This window comes from Sipha flava, unplaced genomic scaffold, assembly GCF_003268045.1.
Source record: "Sipha flava isolate LNK unplaced genomic scaffold, YSA_version1 223_pilon_pilon, whole genome shotgun sequence".
In the NCBI taxonomy this organism is placed as follows: domain Eukaryota; kingdom Metazoa; phylum Arthropoda; class Insecta; order Hemiptera; family Aphididae; genus Sipha; species Sipha flava.
This window is the reverse complement of record NW_020272855.1, coordinates 273,731-298,490: the sequence shown is the minus strand read 5'-3', so window position 1 is coordinate 298,490 and position 24,760 is coordinate 273,731. Positions and strand designations below refer to the sequence as shown.

Genomic DNA, 24,760 nt, shown 5'->3' with positions numbered 1-24,760 from the left:
AGAAGCTCTTCTGGTGCCTGAGGTAAGTTTGAATACTGACTATACGCACCTCATACCGTTAAAAATAAAATTCTCATAATTTTAAAATGTTAAACTACGAGTATTATTTATTTGTATATCAGAGAAACATTTATTAATAAGTATTTATTTTAAAATTAATTTCTATTGAAATAAAATAAAATATAAGTATATACAGTGTGTACAGATAGCAGAACCAATGTCTATAAGGTAAAAAAAGTAAGGCGCATCTTGTCAATAAATGAGTTCAATTCGTTTTAGATGTAGATACTATTCAAACGTTTTGTGATGAGTCTACGACAATTTCTAATGTATATGTTACGGGTAATGTCCAAAAATGATTAGTGTTTACATTACGCAGGTAATCTAAACCTTATCCAAATGAACAGTATAATGTATACATTATCCACCTTAAACATGTATTATCCAATCAATTTATACATTGTCCGATGTGCTGTGAATAAAGTATTCGTATTACTATAATCATAAACTGATAACGTCGGTGCAACACGACTAACACATCAAAGGCTTAAAGGTTACAGAATCATTCTAGTAGCAAAAACTATTTAGTAACAAAAACTAATAAAAAAAAAAAATTATTAATTATTATTATCTAATATTAAACTATTAATTATATATTTGAATAATTTTATTATTTTATTAAAATTTATAAATAAAATACAATTTTTTATTAGAACAATTTGAGTTCGGATGACATTTAGAATTACAAAGTATTCCACCGGATTTGCATTTACTTGTTTATTTGATTTTGCATTTATTTGTTAAACATCATTTACTTTTACGTAAATATTTCTTAAAACCTTGACCATTGTAAAAAGATTTTATATTAGCCATTCCACACAAAGATTTTTTTATGGCTAAAACTTCTAAAATATCTATTAATGGTCCAGATCATACAGTAAATAAATTTCTGGAATAAAGTTGATAAGTAGTGCCATTTTTATTACCGAATTCGTAGTATTGATTATCGCTTATAGATACAACCGTAACACCGATGTCACACTTGCAGAATATCCGCAGCGGACGTTCCGCGGCAAAATTTCCGCGTTGTATAGACTAGTGTCATACTTGTGTTTTTTCCGTAGCGGAATTGGCGCAAAAATGTAAACTTGATACTACAGCTCAGTAGTAGTTTTAATACTTCAGTTTGATTTCATTTGTCATACAGAATAAACCGTTTGTCGTATTAAAATAATATAATATGGAACTATTAGAACTTTTATACGACGTCGAGTTGGTATGTGTTGCGCTTGCTGCTGACACAGTTGAGCGACAACGTCTTCATTGGGTCCACCCACTCAATGTTCAGAGAATAACTTTGGGTGAGTTCCACTGCTTATACTCTGACTTGAGGAAATATCCGGATCGTGTTTTTAATTACTATCGTATGTCTATTAAATCATTTGACGAATTGGTGATTTTATTGAGACCACGTATATCTGAATCGAGCTCCACCTTCAGAGAAACTATTGGCATTGAAGAACGGCTGACAGATACATTAAGGTAATATAATGATTTTTATTTTAAAAAGTTTGCAAGTGAATAATTTTATTTCTATTTATAGACAAAAAAATAAATAAATAAATAAAAAATTAAGAATGTCCGTAAAAATTATAATTCCTTTTTTTAGTGTTATATTAAACAACATAAATTTAAAACTTTATACATAAAAAATTAGTAAAATAAAATATTTAGTTTAACATTAATCTTAGCAGTCAATATCAATCAATATCAATGTAACCAGTCGATTGATTTGAAATATCTTGTGGACAAGGAGAAAATAAGTTATGATCATTCTGATTGGAAGAATTTGGTGTTATGTTTTGATATATATTAGGGACTGTGTTGGAAATGTGTGGTGTTTGGTGATGAATAGGTATCTGGTTTTGGAAAGTACTTTGACTGTAGTTATTAGAGACAATGGTTTGAATAAGATATGGATACTGGTTCATTGCATCATCAGTTGAATGTAGATTAAAATTAGTTTAAAAATTACTGGTTTTTAGCATTTGGATTATTTGAATTTTTAAATCGAATTTTTTATCACTGGACATTTTTTTTAATGTTGGTAGAAGGGATAGTAAAAATAATTTATTATCTTCGTCGTCATTAACCATTTTCCTTTTAGATAAAATTTCAACCACACTTTTTTGAAAACCAGTCATTTTTTGTTTAAGAGATTGACTTGTAGTTGACTTCTTGGTTAATACCTCATTTTCCATAATTTCGGATTCGATTATTTCATTATCGATAACGTTATTTTGCAAGTTATCAATAATACTTTCATTTGAAATTACGTTGCTTATGGTACTGTTAAAAAAAAATAAATAAAAATACAGTTAAATAAACTAATAACGGTAAAATACACTTAACTGAGATATTATCTACTTATCTAGCACATTATTAATTGTAAAAAATAAATTAATTTAAAAAAAAACAATGCATATTAATCCTAGCCCTAATATTACTAATTATAATACAGTATTACCTTCTACGTTCAATAGTTTTATCTAAAAACCTAAGCATTTCAAAATAATCATTTTTTTTTCTTTATAGCAGCTGTTCCGGAAGGAAGTTCTTTTTTTTCTTTTTTGTAATAGTCTTTGACATTCTTCCACTTCTTTTGTAAATCATTAACTAGATAAAACAGTTATATTATAATCGTATTGTGACATGGATTTTTATATACATATAAGAAAGCTTTTAATAACATACATAAATACAAATAAATTAATATAATTAATATAATTATAAGAAATCACATTGTCAAAACAATTTTAACATTTAATGATAGGTAAAAATATTTTTCAAAGGGATTTGAAATCTACCTCATTACTAGTAATAAAATAATTTATTTTTAATTTTATTTATAATATTTTACTGGGATTTATTTAACTTATGAATATTAAGATTACATAATTATAATACCTTATTTTTTTTTTTTTTATAGATACTTAGTTACCGGATCTCGTTTTTCATCTTTACAGCATCAATTTAAAATGGGTAAAATTACTATCAGTCAAATAGTTAAAAAGACATACATTCAACTATGGAATATTTTACAACCCATGGAAATGCCCACACCGACATCACTAAATGGATGGAAATTTCAAATGTTTTTTTGAAAACACAAATTTCCCAAATTGTATTGGTGCAGTCGATGGGAAGCATACACTTATAGATTCTCCCCAACATTGTGGCACAAATTATTTTTGCTATAAATAGTTTTTTTTCAATTGTCCTAATGGAAGTTTTTGATGCTAATTACTGTTTTACAATTGTGGATATAGGATCTTACGGCTGTGAAGGAGATACAAACATTTTTAATCAATCTACTTTTGGAAAACAGCTCTACAACACGTTAAATTTACCATCTTCGACTAACTTACTGAAAAATACTGATGGCCCTGCATTAACCTATGTATTAATTGGAGATGAAGTTTTTGGAATTCATCAGCGTTTATTTAGACCTCATTCAAGCCGTGATTTACATTATTCCAAGCGAATTTTTAATTATAAACTTTGTAGAGCTAGAAGAAATGTTGCGTACGCTTTTGGAATCCTATGTGGAAAATTTGAAATTTTTTATGAGTGTATTGCAGTAGAGCCTAATTTTGTAATTACTATAGTTCAAGCAGCCGTAGTTCTCCATAATTATATACGACGGAGAGACGGATTTGAATTTGAAGACACTTTAAATGATGATAACATGTTAGCTATTGAGAAACTGCATCTAGAAGTTTAGTTGGACAACAGGTTAGAGATCAATTCGCCCAATACTTCTTAAGTGATGCCGGAAGTGTACCATGGCAAAATAACAGAATTTAATTATTTTTAAATTGGGAAGCATCCTACTAATAATTACAAGTTAATAAAATATATAATTTAATAATATCATAGTACTATTATTATAATATTTATAGTTAAAAGTTTAAAGTTAAAACTTATATATTATTATTTAGAGTAGATTCATTGTGAATTGTGATGGTGTTTAAAATTTGACTAATAAATTAAGTACTTATTCCATGTTTAATAAATAGTATATTTCATATGATATTTAAAATTTAAATGATTTAAGTAGTATTTACGATTTTCTTTTCGTTCACCGATTAGTATTGTTTCCCAATCGGAAAATATATTTTTTGCTCTTTGGTTAGATGTTTTTTTTTTTTTACTTCCCGATTACTATATTCCTTGTTGCTTAAATTCCATAAACATGGATTTAACTGCACTTCAGAAATTAATAATTCATCGTATAACATGATGATGATGCTCGTTGAAGAATTAATAATCAAATGATGAATAAAATAAAATATTATGATTCCGCTACAAAAATGACATAGGTAACCCAAAAAAACATGTTTGGATTTATTTTGGTATCCGTTGCGGAAATAAATCCCGCGGAATAATCGCGAAGTGTAGCAGTTTTTTTTCCGTGCGGAAATTTCCCTGTAATGCGTCCAGTAGTAATTAAATATATAAATTTCGATATTGTGGAAATTCCGCCGCGAAACTTCCGCTGCAGGTATTCCGCTAGTGTGACACCGGCCTAAAGAGTAAATTCTGTAGATCACCTTTACTTCTGTCTACTTCTGGTAGTTTGAATCGAACTGTATTGCCAACATTACATGGTGGGAATTTGTTAATGGATCTGAATTTTTTTTTTTTGGTTACTGTTCCAGAGATAATTTTGAACTGGTTCTCTCATTTATTATCGTATTTTAAAACATTTTTACTAAAAATAAATAAAAATTCGCCTACCTAAGAAAAACTTGTTTTGTAGTAATTACTTTTTTATCACATAAACTGCAAATAAATTTTTGTCTAATTACAGCCACATGATTCACATTAACTAGATACTGTACAGTCAAGAAAAGTAGAAATAATTAAATAAAAGTACCTGTAACCTACGATAGAGAGTAACAGTAACTGTGCAACTATATATGGCCAACAATTTACCTCTTTATCGGAAACATGATTGTCTCTTTGTTCATAGCCTGATACGACACTTTGCAATATTTCTTCCAACTCTTGTTCAATAGTTAATTTTATTCCACTGTTTCAGTTGGTAGTAAATATGGTAACAAACCAATTTTCACATCAGTGCCAAACATGACCATGTATGGTGATCTTTTAATGCCATCGTGATATGCCCTATTTTTCATAAGTTGTAAAAATCGAAGTCCCTCCGACCAGTGTTGAGACTTATCTAGATAGATTTTTTGTCATCTTTTATCTTATCTAGATAAATAATGCCAAGTTATCTAATTACTTATCTCAGAAAAAATTTTTACTTATTTAGATAATTGTCTATATTCTTGCCAAGATTAGAGTTATTTTTATTCTTGTATGGAGATGAATCCAACAAATCAGAGATCATCAAAATCGGTCCAGCCGTTCTTGAATTATAAATAGTACTGTAAATAACCTGACTTTCTTTTATACATATATATTTTGTATTCATAATCATAATTCGTGTATTATTAATAAGTAATTATTATTTCTTGGTATGTCATTTTATTTGTATTTTTATGTCGGGAAAATATTTTTGGTATTTTTAAACTTAATTTGTTATTTTCCCATGGAAGTTCCAAATAAAGTAGGTATTTGATTTTAGTATACACACATAACTCATACGCTGAATAGTTATTACTTCACACTTGGAACCCGTAAAGTCGTAACTACTTATAAAATAATTAAAATCATCAAATTAATATTATATGGAAAACAATATTGTTAACATAAAATATTTTTTTATGTATTTTGTATTCATCCTGATACGTACAGAGTAATTTTCATTTTTTTTTTTTCTGTAATATTTTAGTGATTAGCTGTCATTGAATATTGTACATTAATTATAAATACTGCTTAATGGTACACTACATTACTACAATAAACATTAAATACCCAGGTATCTATTGATAATAATGATTATAATCAGGGATGTTATGATACTATCGATTAAACGGATAATTGTATACACCCTAAATACACCTTAATATACACCCTGAAATAATTATAAAATCTGAAGAAGTAGTTGATGCATATGCTTATAAACACTCTAGACGTCTTCAGTTATTGTAATTACAAAAATTATATTTAAAAATATATTTTATTATAAATTTGTGTAATAAAAGCTTATGTTTCTATCAAACACTTGTATTTTGATTATTTGGTTATGAATAATGACAGTTTTGTTGAGATGGAAAAGTTATAACTATGTATACTTTGAACTTTTTGTTTGTACAACCCTCCCCCCAATAAGACATTTCTAAATACGCCTCTGATTATAATTGAGTCTTCATAGATATTATTAGAATATGAAATATTGACCAAAAAATAACATTTTTGAAAATATCTTTTTTTTTATCTAGATAAAAATGAAATTATCTTTTATCTTTATCTAGATATTTTAATTTTTTTTTTCTATTATCTTTATCTAGATGGATTTAGACATATTATCTTTCATCTTTATCTAGATAAATTTTGCATTATCTATTCCCAACACTGCCTCCGACCATGATCTACAGTTGTTTGTTTTCATCCATGTTATCAACATAGTTTACAATGTCTGGTTTGCTCTCTCGTCACTCGCTTGTGACTGACTGTGCCGTTGCTTTCCATGAACGATTTTCAGTGTGTCCCACATATTTTTTAAGTCTTCTATTATTTTATTTACAAACTCACGGCCATTGTCAGATTGTAATATCATTGGAGGTCCTAAAATACAAAATATGATACAAAATATTCATTGATTATTTTATAAAAACACTCGTTACATTTTTGGCATGAAGTCATTTTAAAAACGTATATGTAGAACGCATATATTAAGAAGAACTATATTAAAATTGTTTTAAAATATTTAAACATTGCGTGTGTTTCATCAATGTAATAAATAACGTACAAAATGTACGTACTTCACCCTCTCAGTCTCTTAGATAATGTGTAAATTACCTGAGTAATGTACGAAATAAACATTTTATGAATAATATTTTTACTATGTCCAATAGATACGGTTAGTGTTCACATTACCCGTAACATTTACACAAGCGCGAAATTATAGGGGTATTCACACTGTTATCTTTAATATTGAAATCCTATATATAGTAAAGCCTCTCTTAAACGGAATCACTTGGGACCAGTAAATTTTTTCGTTATAGAAAGGATGAAAAAAATTAAATTTTAAAATACTATTTATGTACAACCAACAATTGTTCAATTAATGAACAATCATGTTCTTAAAACATCCTGATTTTTTAAACTTGCCTATATCCAAGGGCATCCTAATTTCCCCTGCCATATTCCACTCATTTGTTAATTGATCCTTTGCCTTTTTCATCTTGCACATGACTCATGATTTATAACTATTGACTTAGTAGAAATACCTTTAAAAAAGGACAGGTTTCGTTTGCATTATTCCCGACTTTTGCTAGCAATAATTCTCAATATTTATCACTTCTACTCCTCCATAGTTTCTACTAGTTATATTTGAAAATGTGCTATAGGTAAAGATACATAATATCTAATATTTGTTGTACTATACTTTGCTCATTAGAATATCAATAAATCAATATGACAATCGTTAAATAATAATAAATTATACCAAGCTATATTTCAGATAATAATAAAATGTAGAAAACTTATGTTATTTTAAAATACATATGTTATTTATATTTAAATAGTTTTTTTTTCGATCACGAGGAAAGTATTTTTTCTGGTTATATGAAAATATTTCCGTTTTTGTATAATAGAGATTCCAAAAGGTTAATTATATAACGAGGGCTATGGATATTTTCCGTTTTATACAAGATTCTTTCTTACGAGGGTCCGGCATAGAGAGGTTTTACTGTACTGTGTCATTTAAGAGAGAGTATTTGTCCCAATCTTGTATTAACTACAACCTATAGCCAGTACACTTAAAAAATATAAGAAGTCTTATATACAGTCATAATTCAATTTATAATTATTATTTTTTTTTAATTACCGATAAAAGGTATTTAGTATTAATTTACACATTACTTAACTGTCCGATTTAATTAAAAAAATTGTTAAGATTTTACGCCCAAATTGCATTGGATCCTGAGGCAAATGCCTCAATCACCTGCCTCACCATTGTTACAGCTCTAGTGGGCTACACTGTTATATTGATTCCTAATCAATATTGCATCGTTTTAATTGACGAATAATTACTGTTACAGATTATAGTGGAAACGTGTAACAAAAACGTATGGATCAAAGAATTACAGCAATTGGAGAAAGAAGATATATCGGTGCGATCGATGTTAATACAACAAGACGCAGTTTTGGCTGCACTGGACAAGACCAAAGACCTCGTCATAATTACCGACCTCAAACACAATATTCAAGTAAACATTCATTAAATTGAAAGATTAGTTTTTTGAACTACAAGCCTTCCTGTCTCCTCTCAAGAGTCTTGCAAATTATCAATAACCTTATTGCTTCGGCAAATATGCCCACAAACGTTACATCCCTCGGGTGCGAAACTTGCTTGTTAGCTTTTGGTTTAGTGTTGTCAAGGGACTTGAATGGGGAAAAAACATTTTGGAACGGACGGGTTTTAGGTAAAACCACGAAATTAAATTAGTTCGCCTGGACTCAATGACCACGTTATGAAAACACTTTGCATTTAACATTTTAGGGTTTATATTAATTAAAAACTTTTCAAATCTCTTTTTAGAACAAGTGGTACTCCAACTGGCACTCATAATCATAATTATTACAACTTAAATATCTATGTATTAAAAATATTTATATGTGTGGATGATTAAAATATTTGTAGCTCTTGTATAAAATTATTATTTAACATGTTCATAAAAAAATATGTTTAGCTTGTCAAGAGATGAAGTATTGAATACTCATTAACACTTGTGCATTAAATAAACTTGAAAACCACTTATTTTAAGTTTAATATATTCTATGATTATACTCTGCTTTGTTGAATTTAAATAAGTAAAAAATATACTTGTTTTTCATTTAATGAGAAGTATTTTTATTTTATTTCAAGAAACACTAATTATAAATCTCTAGTACAAATCAAATATTTTTAATTATAAAATTTTAAAAATTATATTACTCATGTGTTGAAAAAAATATAATAATTATTTTTATAAAATAAAGTTTCTCAGAAATTAAAATTTCAACTATATATTATAGTAATTTATAATTAATGAAAATTGTTTGCAAAGCATTTATATTTGAAGTAATAAAAATAATTTACGAAACTTTTAGTGGTACTTTGATGTTTTTGAAATTTTTAATCAATTTGTACTCATATAACACTGATAACAAAATAAAAAATAATTAATAATAATATTGTATGTACCCTTATTGGAACTTTTGACTAGTAGAAGAAAGCTTAGTAAATCACGTTAAATTCTATAAACATTTAAAAATTCTTCTCTTTTAAATTTTCTTGACTGATTTTATTTCAGTTTTAAATAAAAATAAAACCACTCCAAATTGAAAATAATTTTAATACTGAAATTTTTAATTATATATTTTTTCGGAATGATAAAGCTGACGCAAATATTATATAAACTCATAGCATAATAAGACTAATAAAACTCAATATTCAATAACTGTAAAATAGTTTATAAAATAATTTTCAAGTGAATTAACAGCTTAAAACAATTAATTTCATAATAATATGAAAAAAATAATTACAGTCATACAAATTTTGTTTTTTATCTTTTTGTTTTATTATTATTACCAATTGTACTTAATTAATTTTATTAATTAAATAAGATTTTGAAAACTATACTTCATGTATCACATATACGTTTTATTACTTTTTTTTCATAGGATACATTTAAAGTATAATATACAATTTTGAAAAGAGTTTTTTAAGTTCATATAAGATTAGTATTTCATTTATTATTCTGTGCTACTATAATAAAAATGCAAACATTTAATTTTTTCTTATCTTGGTTATAATTAGCTTAAATCTTATATTACATATTATAATTGTAACATTATTGATAAAATCCATTTTCATTTATGTAACCTAATGTATTATTTTTTCGACTTCAAAATATAATTTTATATTATTTTACTTAATATCGAAATCCTTTCATAGTATAAATATGCATATATTTATTTTTATGTATATATTTGGTGTATAAACATGTACTAAATACATGGTTTTTTAAATTAAACATCAACTAAATTATATCAGTGAATTACGTTAGGTTTTGATGTGAAATAATGTATTATTAAAAAACATGCATCCGAATAATTTAAATATAATTTGATTTTAAATTAGTTTTTGTACTAACATCACATTTTTAATTGCATAAAATCAATTATCGTTGTAGGTTAATTACTTTAAATAATACATTTATTTGAAAAACAATAACCAATACTCCCGTTAAATAGTAAACTCTACACAAATAATAACATAGTGTTTGACAACTTAAACAAATAATGAATCATTTAATTGTCTTAAGTTTTTAATTTTAATAACTATCTATAATTTTATTTATACCCATATATACCCATACCAATATAGTATACACAATCTTAAAATATGACACATCAAAAAATATATAATTATTCTTAGAATTTTTGTATAAACATAAACTGTGTATAACTTAATATCCATCCATTATGTTCGTAAACTACATAAATTTTATTTAGTTTAAATACAATTGTTAAGTATTATATTTAGTTCTGAAAAAATATATGCTTACAATGTCCTATGTTTTATACCTGAAATCCAATCATGCTAACTTTTGTCTAATTAGAAATAGTGGAGTAAAATCATGAACAAATTAGAAGCTTGTAATATTCTATTCTTTCTGCGAACAACAATTCTAACTTTCCAAATTATTCAAAACGCATTAATAACATTCAGCTACCTAGGCGATTGCTAATCACAATTTTTTTTTTTCGTATTATCTATATATTTTATGTATTATTAAAAATCATCTTGATATTTATAATAAATAATAATAAATAACTTAGATAATAATATTATCATCAGTGTTTACTTATGAACATAGAGTTAGTTTTTTTTATTTGTATATGTACGTATGTTATGGATAATTTGTCTTTGATAATAAATCATAATCTACAAAAAACCTAAGATATTACCTTTTTGAATTATCATTATTAACAAAAACCCATATTTAAATGAAACAGGTATTACTAAAAGTCCGTATTAAACCATTTAATATTTGTTACACAAAAGTGTATACTTATACATGATTATATATAATTATCAATACCGTATAGCACAATATAGTTCTTTTGTAGTTGTATTTTATGCTAAAACTGTAAAACGAGAAAATATTTTTTAATGTTTAACAATTAGTTCACCATTCAAATATTTAAGTGTTAACCGTGATTCAAAAAGTAATAATAATAATAATTAATATTAATAACGTACATTATTTACTAAGTAGTTTTAATAGTGTGTAATAATAAACCATAATAAATTCCTTTCATACACAGTTTTAACGTAAAATATAAAATTCCATAGAACATTTTGTCAATACTTCTTTGAGGACCGGTGCCGTTATTTTGTTTCGTAAATGGAAAACACTATTATTATTCTATTTATTTGACGGTTCAATCGTCCCTTTAATACCATGCACAATGTTGATAAAACAGCAAATTGTAAATTCAATCAAATAACCTTATCCTGGCAATCGAATCGTCCTAGGTTAATCCCTCATTTATTATTACGACTCATTTTAGGAGATATAAATGCGTGTTCACATTTTAATCATATCGATATAAAACTAAATTCGTTATGACCGGAAAGGAAATCCTGGTCGAACTAGTTCATCAGTATTAAGATACAAATGCAAATATTTCGATAATGGACAAATACTAAAATAAAATTACACTCGTACGTCCTGCAGGAAATAATTGTTCCGATAGTCTGTGGTTCATTTAGCCTTCTTTCTTAAGCATTTCAAATTTAAGTTGCAATGTCCTTCATTTTAAAAATATTTTAATAATATCCCAAGCATATTATTTTTTATTTAAATAACAAAGATATTTCATTTTGTGTTAAGAATATGTACCATATGTTGGTTTTAAATTCATCAGATATTGGAATTAATTACAAAATCTTGTGAACGAAAAGTGATTTAAACATGTACAAGTGATACAAGTCCAACTTAATAAACCAAATATATTGAAACATAAATTGTAAATAAAAATTATGACCACCTTTTATAAGTCGATAACGCCAGATGATTGGCCTTGATATAAAATTATCACTTAAGGATACAAATACCAAACAAAATAACTATAATTTATTTTTTTGCAATAAAGAATCTGACGATTCTTTGAGGATACATCCCGATCAAAAAGATAAAATTGTACCACCGAATATTAAGTGTGGTATAGGTGACCCAACAAAACTAATATTTTTCTTTACTTGTATTTCCGGCTAGTATATATATTATATATAATACGTCACAACAATAATTTTTGACTTTGCAGTACATGAATAAGATGGGCTCAATAGTTTTGGGGTACGCGCCTGAGGACGTAGTCAACCAGCCGCTGGCCGTATTCCATCAACTGGGTGACATCGACCAAATTACTAAAAAGTTACAGAAAAACATTGAATGGGATGGCAAAGTGTCGTGGAAGTGCAAGAACGGCGAACCCGTGTACCTTCAATGTCGGGCTTTTCCGTTTCGATCGTTTGGCAAGTAAGTTTGGGAGTCAAACGACCCACAATGGATTTTTATAGAGATTAACAAATTTTGAATTGTATTTTTTTTTATTATTATTATTAAGATAAGATGTCCCTAGCCTTGGCTATCTACATCTATTGATATTTACAATGGTACATTTATAACAATTTGAGCATGATTATTAATTTATAGAAATTTAAATAGTAAGACGAATTTGTTATCTAGTATGTACATTAGTAATCATTAATATTAGTGATAGTTAAGCAGAGACGTAACTGACTATAAGTGACAGTGAACTGATATAATAATAATTAACTATAAAGTATAAACAGATATAATATATACTCGTATACAAGTTATAAAGCTTAATATTAAACGCTACGAGTAACAAACAGCTGCTGTATATTATGTGGAGTTGTTAAACCAGAAGGTCATGTAGACGTCAACGTTTTAATCTACGTTGAGGCGGATATACGTGGAGTTTATAATGAAGTGAGCCAGAAGAGTTGAGCAGTGAGGTATGGAAGTTTTTTGATGAGGTTTTTATATGGTCTATGATTTCCTGAAAGTCTTTGTGAAAGTTTACATTCTTCATAAACCAAGGTGCGTTTGCAATAATACGTAGCACTTTATTTTGATAAATTTGAATTTTACTGATGTGAGTTGACGCGGCACACAGGTGATGATGTGTGTGTGTGCACGGTCGCGGTGCGGTGTACACAATGATAAAAAATATTATAATAAAAATAATAATAAAAACGACGCGGGTTATTTCAGATAGTCCTTATTATATATTATTAATCAACACATTGAAATTAATAATGTTAATTATAAAAAAAGAATGAGTGTGCACAAAGTATAACAATTGTTGTATAAAAAAAAGTTGAAATTGACGACGAGATTTGTCTCCGTACGCGATCTCGGAAAAACAGCACGGTTACGTGGTGGTACCTGTCAGACGTCGTAGCGATCGCTCACGTCCCCTGTCCGATGATGGATGGGAGGACGGGGTGTCGCTGCGACGTTGCGTGCCGTGGAGTGGTGGTTGATGAGATATATAAGGACACGGTCGGCGACTGCCGTTTCGATAACGGCTGCCGCACGGATCCGCGTCAGAGTGGTTGCGCATTTCCCCAAACCGGACACGCATAAGTGAGTAGTGGACGCAGAATTTGTTTAAATTTTAGAAGAGAGCATTTTTTCTGTATTGGAAATTTTTATTGAGAATAAGGTATAACATAGAAAGGCGCTGATATTTTTTTAATCTAAATTTCTGAATGATTTTTTCTGTATTGGAAATTGTTTTATTGAGAATAGGGTGTAACATAGAAAGGCGCTGATATGCTTGTTGAAGTTTAGATGATATATGGGGCTGCCATTGTTAACCGTTTATCCAATGTCAAACCTAGGTACTTTACTGACGAGCTCCAAGGTATATTTACATTGTTAAATGGTAATTGTGCAGGAGGGCGATAAGGACAAAGACTGAAAATAATACCTATGCTTTTTAATGCATTTATTTGGATACACCATTTATTGCACCAATAAGATATTGTATCAAAATTTACTTGCAAATTTGTGGTAATTACTTCAACGTTACGTGATTCGGTGAATATAGTAGTATCGTCTGCAAAAAGGGCAATATTCGTACGAGGAGACTGGGGGACATCATATACGTAGATGTTAAATATAATGGGACCAAGCTTAGAGCACTGAGGTACACCAGCAATTATAGGCATAAGGTCAGAGGTGTTATAATTTATTTTAATAGTGAACTGCCTATTTAGTAGAAATGAATTTATAATATTGAATAAGTAAGATGGAGTATTTATGGGTATTAGTTTAAACAGTAGGCTCTCGTGCCAGACTTTATCGAATGCTTTTAAAATATCTATAAATACAGCTCCAGTATGACAATGTTTTTCAAATTCAGTATTAATGTGTTCAGTTATTCTAAGTAATTGTTGAACCATAGAATGATTTGATTTAAACCCGAATTGGAATTTAGATATAAGGTCTATGATATTTAAATTGAAAAGAAGTCTAGTGTGAATGACTTTTTCAAACAATTTTGAAATTGAAGATAAGAAGCTGATTGGCCTATAGCTGTCAGGATTGGATTTGACATTTCCTGGTTTGTTTATTAGTATTATGGTTGCGACTTTTCATTTGGATGGAAAGTAACCAAGACGCAACAAAGAGTTAAATAATGTGGACATAAACACTAATCATTTCGGTGGTAATTTTTTTAGCATAAGGTTTGTAATTTTGTCGTGACTTGATGATTTTTTATTCGGAAGATTTTTAATAATTTGTTTGATTTCATTTGGCGTTACATAGTTTATGGAATTTTGGACTTCATAATTTGTTAGTTCTGAGGTGTGTTACTCTTAGATCGTTGCTTGGATTACAAATATGGTTCGGAGAAAAGGTATTGTACAGCTTGTTTGAAAAACATCACATTTTTCTTGATCGGATATGACAATTTTTGCATCAGTGCGGAGAGGGGAAATGGTATTGATATCATGATTTAATAGCCTTTTTGTTGCTTTGATTTACCCGGTCGCATGTTTGATAAGTAACTATTGTATGAGGATACACGGTAATTTTGTAAAGCTGCTTGGACTACTTTGGTGAGTAGGTTTAATATTTTTTTATCTGTAGGGTTCCTATAGTTTTGCCAGGTGCGGCTAGCTAAATGTTTACGACGAATAAATAAAGATATGGAGTGTGTTAAGTTGCCTGGACTGTGTATATTTTACGGTACGGGATTAGAACAGGACTGAGCGGCTTCTGTTATGACAGAAATAAGGGCAAGACTTGTTCTCACACTTAGTGTAGGCAATTGTTGTTGTTTGAATTTGTTTCATACTAGAATACCCACTCCGCTCATGGCACGAAATTGTGTAATACGATCAGCGCGATACATTTTGAAGCCTCGGAATTAAATTTCATCTGCATACGACAAATGCATTTCAGTAATGCATGCGATGTGTATGTTGTGATGATTAAGAAAAGCTAGTAATGTATTTCTTTGATTTTTAAGACCGTTAGCATTCCAGTTTAATAATAAGGTATTATGGAGCTCCATTAATGTTTAAGTTTAAAGATGTTAATGATGACTGGCAGGTTTTATATTATTTTTTGCATTAATTGGGTAACAAATGTGTTAATTAGTGGTAAAAGAGTTTTCATAAAGTCGTTATCGTTATCTGTGGAATTGACTGATTTGCCTTTATAATTATTGTTATTATGATACTATTAATATTACACGTAAAGGCGTATGTGTTATGATTAGTGTTATCTTTGATTGAATATATATTTTGAGTATTTGTGTTAGGTATTGTGATAGTGTGATTTTTGCTATGGGACAGATTTGTACTAGTTTTATTTTTATTTTTGGTTCTTGAAATTTCTTTGTAAAAATTACACCCTCTAAAATTAGCTGGGTGATCACTATCACAGTTAACACATTTTGGGAGGGGGGCTTCTGTTAGTTTCTTACATTGACTGTAGTGATGATCACCCGCACATTTGTCACATCTTGATAGCAGATGGCAAAACTTTTTGGTATGGAAAAATTTTTGACAATTTGTAAATTGTGGGATATCCTTGGAGGATTTATTATTATACAATGTAAAAGTCTATTTAAAGAAAATATTTCAGTAGATGATTTTGATAATAAAACTACTATGATTGGGATTGGTGATTTGAACTAATTTTTGAAGGCATGTGACTGAAACGACTTCAAATTTAAGTTCTTGAAGTTCATTGTAAATACAAGCTTCAGATATATTTACAGGTAGATTTCTAATTACTACCGAAAGCTGTTTATTTTTAGGAAGTTGATACGTGCAGTATTCAATTTCGGTCTCATAAAAAAGTTTAGTAGCGGTTCTATAATCATCAATCGAGTTTAAATTAATTTTTAGGGCAGATTTTGTATTTACAATGGAGAAATTGTCAACTGTTGTATTTTCTAAGGTAGCATGAAAGTTTTCGTAATCGGAAATATTATAAACATATATAGATGGAATTTTAGGTCTGACCTGTGGTTGCTAAGTAATGTCGTTTTCTGTAATATTGTTCAATTCACCGGTATCTTGGAGAGTTAATAGTGGAGAGAGCCTATTTTTACTAGTATGAGGAGATGTAAGAACGATACTGCTAGTTCTTTTTTTTAAAGTGCAGGAAGATTGAGTTTTTGAGGTGAAGTATTTTTATTTTTATTATTGGAATGCATTGAAATTAAATTAAAAACACGCGCGATTACGGAGTATCGGAGTACTAAGAACGACTTGACACTACGGCTACTGATAGCCGAATGATTGTATTGTATGATCAGACCTAGTCATTAGCTACATTTCATTTCTTTTTAATAAAAATAAATAAATAAATGTAATTAAAATAAAAAAAAACCAATCAATACATTATACATGCAATGTTGCATATGTAACCCTACGTTGTTTGGAAAATGTCATGAAACTTAATTTTTCTTCTTCTATTCTATGTACTTTTTCATCAATAAATAAAAAAATAATTACCTTATGTTGTTTTTCTCAGTATAGTAATATTATTTTAAATAATAATAAAATTTAATAAAAGAAATACGTAAAAAAATAATATACAATTTCATCACGTTTCAGTCGTTTCATGATTAAATTATAAACGGAATAAAACAATGTTTTGTTTTTCAAGTACTCATAAAAGTGTGTTTGTTTTTAGAGAAACAACAAATTTCATATATGTACAAGAAACTATTGCAGAGGGACACGGATACCCAAGAGGAAGTGTACCATCCATTCGTAAGGGATCGTATGACCTCAAATCTATTAACAGCGATGGTAAGTACTTACCTACGCATTTTTAAGTACCTCAATTTTTATTTTTTTATTTCTGTCAGCAAGATAACACTTTCATGGCTTTATATAAATTATCGTTTCGGATTTTACTTCAAATTACCCGTTTACATAAAACTGTTTAATTTATAACTCAGTATTTTTGTAAAGTTTTGACACACGTTATTGCAATATCATCCGAAATTTCAACCATTTTTACGTCCGCACAATCTAGTAATAATATTTCATTCGATAGGTCCATTTCCACAACCCCACCCCTCACTTGAAAAATTACGAAATCCGACCATGTTAGTCATCTGTGTTCTGTGTCTACCATTTGTGCCAGGTAGTAATCCTACGTTTAAGCCCCCTCTCCAACTTGAGTTACACCAAGGGGACCCAATGAAACAGTAACCCCCCAATTGAAATATTTCAAAAGCCAACCATGCTTATTGTTTTTATTACCAAACATCCCTGCTAATTAAAAATCAAATATTATTATTAAAATGTTATTTTTATCGTTATTATTTATACGAGTATTTTACAGTATGTTTATTGTTAATACTTGTTTTAGGTATTCATATAGTAAAATTGTTACTTAGCATAAAGCTATTAAAATAAAAAAACTTTGAATACCATACACTGGTGTATAAATCATTATTTATAACATAACTTTTACTTCATAGATGTATTGCTTATTAGGGTATTTTTAAAGTGTTATAATACCACTACTATATAGTGACTAATACTATTATACCATAAATGAGTATATACATAAATCGGGGCTGTAAATTTATATATATTTATGTGTATATATATATATATATATACTATGTTTTTAGTGGTCACCTTTTTGAAGAAAAAAAAGATGAAATATGATTTACATTCTTATATGATAATAAGATAATAAGTAGATATAATAAGTGCTCAAAATACTTTTGCTGCACTAAGCCTCACAAATTCTATACCTACAGATCTTCAATTAACATTAATATGTATGAATAAAAGTCTACAACATATTTTTTCTTTAATATTTAATTAATTTACTTTAAAAATACTTCTAATGTTAATTGCTATAGTATATATTAATAAATACTACACCTTTTCAATATCATAAATAAATGGTTAAGCTATTTGTACCATAAGTGCACAGACGATTGGCATAGTTGTTATAACATAGCATTTTTTAATTTCTCAAGTGGGGAAGGGCTGAGAAATGGACCTGCATTCGACCTTATTATTTCAATAAACCGATTAAACTTAATATTTTCTCCGCAAGGTTCAAAATGTATGCAGTACATAACAATTAAGTGAAGGGAAAACATTATCAAATCATTCACATAATATTCGGCCATTTTGTTTTTTTCTCATTTCGCACTGAATCTAAAATACTACTAAATCATCATTGTTACATGACATTATCTAATTTATTAATATAAAACAAACTTCCACTAACATAATTTCATGATAATCAGTCTACTAGAAATTTTCGCTTATCATATAAATTAATAACACAAACTTTAACTTTTATAGAAATAATTCCTTCTTTTAAATATTGATTAATTATAATTTTACCGACATTTTACACTAAGTTCTTCACGTCGGATTTCATTACACTCACTTGTCATTAAAAAATATTACAGTTAGTAATCAAACAGTCATCAAACAGTAATTTTCTATAACCAGACATTTTCAACACTACTCGTGTCCCATATTTTATTATAAAAGTCGTGTTATACATTTGATTACAAAACATTTGTAAAAACGTAACTTTATTATCTTTCTAGGCAATTTATTTTTTGTGAATCATATTCCATAAACGGATAAACTATATCATTTTACCGAAACATCCGACATTAATGTACATCGTTTTCCCTTTATATATAGTATTTCACCGACATTCTTGTCAATACGTTGATTATATAAAGATATTATTTTATATAATATCATATAACCAATGGTTATATTAAATAGCCAATCTTTATCAGAATATCAATAAAATTCAATTTTAATCCAAACCATATTTTATCAACCAAAAAACTATATACTATGATATACTATAAACTAAATTTCTCAAGGTCAATAAAAAAATTCTATTTTGATTGATTCTACCATCTTCAAGCTATAATTTGATACACCAATAAAAATATTTAAAGATATTTTCAACCTCACATCGAAAAACATCTACTAAACTAAATAGTCCACGCGTAACGCCATTCAGCTTATTTATAATAATTAACTATGATTTCGTGTGTTTGTATTTCAGAAGATTTGAACTTTTATTGAATTTAATCTATTAAATTTATTAGATTTTTCTTTTAAAGGCGCACAGTCGGCTCGGAGACAGAGTCTGGCGAAACTGCACAACTTGCCACTCGAAGCGCCGATCACGAAAGTCATATCGTTGATATGTACCGCTCAAGAAAACTCAAACGATCAAGTCGTACAAATTTTGGATAAAGTAAGGACGTCGGAGCTGCTGCATCAAAACCCATACATATATGCGTATGAATAAAGTATAAATATCATCCGTTTATTATTGTTAACTTTAGGTTGTCGATATTTTGCGTGTCACTGAGCTATACTCGTCACATTTGAAAACCGAAAATATAAAGTTCGACGACCCGGTTACATCGGATTTAATAGGCGCTCTTATTACGGTTAGTACAAAATGGGTTTTTATTCAGTCATTAGCTTCACGGATAAACAACATGCACTGTTCGTGTCGTATTACAATTGTATACCTGAACGTCCGTTGTGCTTAAATTTTCTGTTCCATAGCAAGGACCCATGCACGTGACATCTACCCGAAGGAGCTCCAACGATTCGGCCACGGTCAAAAATCAACCCTATGGTATGGGTATCGCTAAAATGAATTTTATGACCAGTGTTACTCCTCAGATCAAAGAACTGTTGGACATGTCATTATACTGGGATTTCAATGTATTTAAACTCGAAGAACTCAGCATGAAAAGGTGACGTATACGTACTAAAATGTAACATATTTTCCAGTTTCAAAAATGTATTGTGTAAACACACACATATTAATGCTGCTGATTAAACATCATAAAACAATATTTTACTTTTCTTTGATGCCATAATAATCAACTATCGCTAACTCACCCGGTCTCGTCATAGTTGATTATTAAAATGTTGGATTTTAAATGATTATTATTCAAAATTAAAATTATTATTGGAATTTGCCCGTTTGAATTAATAAATAAATAAAAATAAAATAAAATCCAATCTTCTCGATGTCAACAATATATTTTACCTTCGTAAATCTTATTACTTAATATTAATTTTTTCACATTACCTTTACCTATTTATTTTTGTAAAAAAATATTTTTGAACCAGCAATATCAATTTTATTATTTGAATTTCGATTTGCATTAAAATTAAATCTCTGCATATTTATTACTTTTAGACCTTTGGTGCATCTGGGAATGAATCTGCTGATGCACTTTGAAGTACACAAGACTCTTGGTTGTGACGAACGAACATTACATGCGTGGTTGACCGTGATCGAAAGTCATTATCACGCTAAAAACACTTATCACAACTCCACGCATGCGGCAGATGTGTTACAAGCAACGGCCATGTTTTTGGAAAAAGATCGCATCAAGCGGCTTCTGGATCAGTTGGACGAGGCTTGTTGTCTAATCGCAGCTATTACGCACGACATCGATCATCCAGGCAAATCGAGGTTAGGCCAAAACCAAACGACCGACGCTTAAACCGATCGGAGACGGTGTAATAATGACATTATTTTTTTATTAGCGCGTTCCTATGCAATTCCCAAAACGATTTGGCTATCCTATATAACGACATAAGCGTTTTGGAATCGCATCATGCCGCTCTAACGTTCAAGCTCACTACCAGAGACGAGCGGTTGAACATTTTTAAAGGTACGTACATTGGCTGATGTCCAAATGTAAGTAAGATGATTTTTGAATAGCAAAATAAAACAGGTTTGGATTTAGGTCTGGAAAAAGACACGTACAAAGTGGTAAGACAGAATATTATCGATATGATATTGGCCACCGAGATGACAAAACATTTCGAACATTTGGCCAAATTCGTGAGCGTCTGCAACAAACCTTCGAGTCTCGATGAAGCACCAGTCGACGGATTAGTGAGTAGAAATTCATCGTTGACTTATATGAACAAATGTGTATTCCTATGTATTCCAAAAATCTGAATTGTACATTTTTCTATCCTGAAGTACTGAACTAGATCCTCGATTATTTCTTTAATACAATTTGTAATTTAAATAATTTTATTACATGCTTAAAATAATCAACTATTATAACCGTAAATTCACTGATAAATAAATAATAACAGTTACATGATCATATCAAATGATATAATAAGCTCTGATTGTATTACAGTACTCTCGTAACTCAAGCAGTGTAGATAAAATTATATTAAAATTTAAAACATGTTGGAAATGAACTATAGTGTAATTCGAGTCATCGAGGATATTAGAGAATCATGAATTGAATAATCACGACCCGACTGTAATCATTTTAATAAAACTTGTGTTTCTAGTTTTACTTTGATGGAAAAAATATACGTTTTATAATCAAAAAAAATCTCTTCTATTACCCAAAACATTAATTTACACATATGTTGACTAGTTGTAAATCTATTTGCAATTCTACACTACTATTGTCCGCTATACTGTTGTACATATCTTACATTTACGTTGACAGAACGCTAATGTAACTCGTTTGTTCTAATAGACTCCCAGTGATGTGAGCCCCGAAACTATAGCGCCTACCAGTGCTGAGGAAGTGAATCTAGTGAAGAGAATGTTGATTAAGTGTGCGGACGTGTCCAACCCAACGCGACCGCTGAAGATGTGCGTGGAATGGGCCAAACGCATTGCAGAGGAATACTTTAATCAGGTATATGAAAAACCTTTCCTTCTTATTTAAGAAAGAAACGTTTTTAAAGAGAACTATATTGTACCAAAATGCGAGTTACACTTCGTATAAAACGTTCAACAAATATATTTATAATATTATTTCAATCGTGACTAAACACCGTATATGTAAGACGTAGCAACCTAAAAATCGTATATTATACGAAATATTTTATAAAAATTGCTCTGATGAAAAATAAAACTTTTGAATTTCACACAAACTTTTGAAAAAAAGGACCCAGCTCGTTTAATAAATAAAAAAACAATGAGAATACTATAATGAAATATATTTATTGGATATTTGCCTTCCCTATAATTATTCACATTGTAATTTGCCATTTTATTCGCATCAAAAACGACTGTATATATATATCTATACGACGTCTTTCTTCACATTAGTATTTTTCTACGTAATACATTATTATATTATAGATCATTAATTGATGCATGTCGTCATTTCGTATCGAATAAAACAAGTATATTTTATTCGCGTTTAATTTTTATAACCACTACACGTCCATCAAAACCTGAAAGTATAATGTTCGTAGGATTATCGCGTACAAACGTAACTAAAATTTAAATATCGATAGTTGAATGCCCACATATGTATTAAGTTCTATATCTATGAATTTTTCTTAAACATTTTTCAATTTTGAATTATTAGTATTAGTACCACTGTACTTGTTTACTTTCATTATTAAAAATAAGTCTTTGATTTCTTTCAATAATTGAATTGGTTTTTTTCATTTGCACTATTTTTTTAATTTTCTTTTTTTTTTTTATCAACTACCCTTTTTACAGCTGTTGTGTGCATAACCCACGTATTCAACGTACATATAAAATATGATATAATAGATATAATATATGATATACGTAAATAACGAATATTTTTTAATTTCAGACCGACGAGGAGAAAATCAACCATTTACCAGTAGTGATGCCAATGTTTGATCGGGTCACGTGTTCCATACCAAAGTCGCAAATTGGTTTCATGGATTACATTATTAACGACATGTTTGAGACTTGGGACTGTTAGTATACATATTATGTATTATGTATTATATATGTTTATTAATGGTGATCGCGTTCACTATTAACTCGTTTTGCTGCTATTTATGTCGCCGATATCAGATTTATATCATACATGTTTTCGTACTCGTATTACAGCGTTTATTGATATGCCGGAAATGTTGTACTACATGAGGAGCAACTATCAGTACTGGAAAGATCTCGAAGAAAAAGGTACGATTAGTATCAACGAAATCTGCAAAACGATGACCACGACGTTACCGAAGATACCGGAATCCAGTGGCAACCACTGAGCGAATCGGTCGATTGATGTTCTGCAGTGGATGTAATATTACACTTTCTAGTCTGCAGATACGTATTGACGATTTACGTTTTTTTCATTCTCGTCCATCGTGTGTGCAAAACGCATATGTCGGACGATAATATCCCATATATGTAACTGCTCGGACATAATATTATATACTATTTACCTGTATTTGTTTGTGAAAAATATTTTTATAGGTAATATATATAAAAAAAAAAAACAAAAACTTAATAAACAACAGATATAAAGTGTTTGTGCCGCATACGATATATTTTATAACGTAAAATTATATTATATTTCTATTTCACTTCTATTCGACCTGAGTGTGTATTGCCTTCAAATCCAACAGGTTAGTTTTGTTATTAATATTATTTTATCTACGTTGATAAATCATAATATTATTATTATAATGTGTTTTTCTGTGTGTTCATTTTGAAATATCTTCGATTCGTCCGGAATCAAACTCGAAAAACTATTTGATGTTATTAAATATTATTATAGCTTAGCGTTTCTAACTATTTTTAATTTATAGGTTTATCGCCAACACTTAAGTACCTAATATATTATGACGGTAAATTATTTTTGTTACCATTAGAATAAATGAAAGACTATTAATATTATATTCAATATATTATATAGTATATAAAGTTATACGAAATTATCATATAAAAAAATATATATACTGATTTTCGGGCGTTTTATAATTATGTTCAAAACGCTGTCGAAATAACTAGACAAACGTGTCACGTTCGTCTAAAATATTTTTTCCATTTTATCAGTGCCTGCAGCTCCCTTACTTCTTTCTAAATAAAGAGTTTTTATTACTCGTGTACATTATGTTGCATATTAAAGTATCCTTAATTTTCCGACATTTATTCGCCTAGTAATGAAACTTATTACTGTACACAGATATTTCAATTACTCCCATTTTCGTAATTGACGCTAATTT

At 28.8% G+C, this 24,760-nt stretch overlaps 2 protein-coding genes across 5 annotated transcripts in view; both read left to right on the top strand.

Annotated features, from left to right (window-relative positions):
- The window catches only part of LOC112683294 (high affinity cAMP-specific and IBMX-insensitive 3',5'-cyclic phosphodiesterase 8-like), a 99,982-nt gene extending 75,619 nt beyond the window's left edge, over positions 1–24,363 (top strand). Inside the window, exons 8-19 of one of the 3 annotated variants that reach the window (XM_025554246.1) lie at positions 8,238–8,405; positions 12,514–12,728; positions 17,439–17,557; positions 19,861–20,012; positions 20,104–20,211; positions 20,333–20,526; positions 20,979–21,257; positions 21,332–21,459; positions 21,535–21,686; positions 22,297–22,461; positions 23,380–23,509; positions 23,646–24,363. In XM_025554246.1, the coding sequence (XP_025410031.1) occupies positions 8,238–8,405; positions 12,514–12,728; positions 17,439–17,557; positions 19,861–20,012; positions 20,104–20,211; positions 20,333–20,526; positions 20,979–21,257; positions 21,332–21,459; positions 21,535–21,686; positions 22,297–22,461; positions 23,380–23,509; positions 23,646–23,800 (1,965 nt within the window). In that variant the 3' untranslated portion in view covers positions 23,801–24,363. The remainder of the gene's footprint in view (positions 1–8,237; positions 8,406–12,513; positions 12,729–17,438; positions 17,558–19,860; positions 20,013–20,103; positions 20,212–20,332; positions 20,527–20,978; positions 21,258–21,331; positions 21,460–21,534; positions 21,687–22,296; positions 22,462–23,379; positions 23,510–23,645) is intronic. The other 2 variants (XM_025554247.1, XM_025554245.1) reach the window with 2 other exon arrangements.
- Positions 1,035–3,898, top strand: LOC112683295. 2 transcript variants are annotated; one of them, XM_025554248.1, is made up of 2 exons: positions 1,035–1,542; positions 2,990–3,898. In XM_025554248.1, the coding sequence occupies exon 2, from the start codon at positions 3,284–3,286 to the stop codon at positions 3,782–3,784; it is 501 nt and encodes a 166-aa protein (XP_025410033.1). In that variant the 5' UTR covers positions 1,035–1,542; positions 2,990–3,283; the 3' UTR covers positions 3,785–3,898. Both variants share the same exon structure in this region, with proteins under 2 accessions (XP_025410033.1, XP_025410034.1).
- Positions 24,364–24,760: the final 397 nt, after the last annotated feature.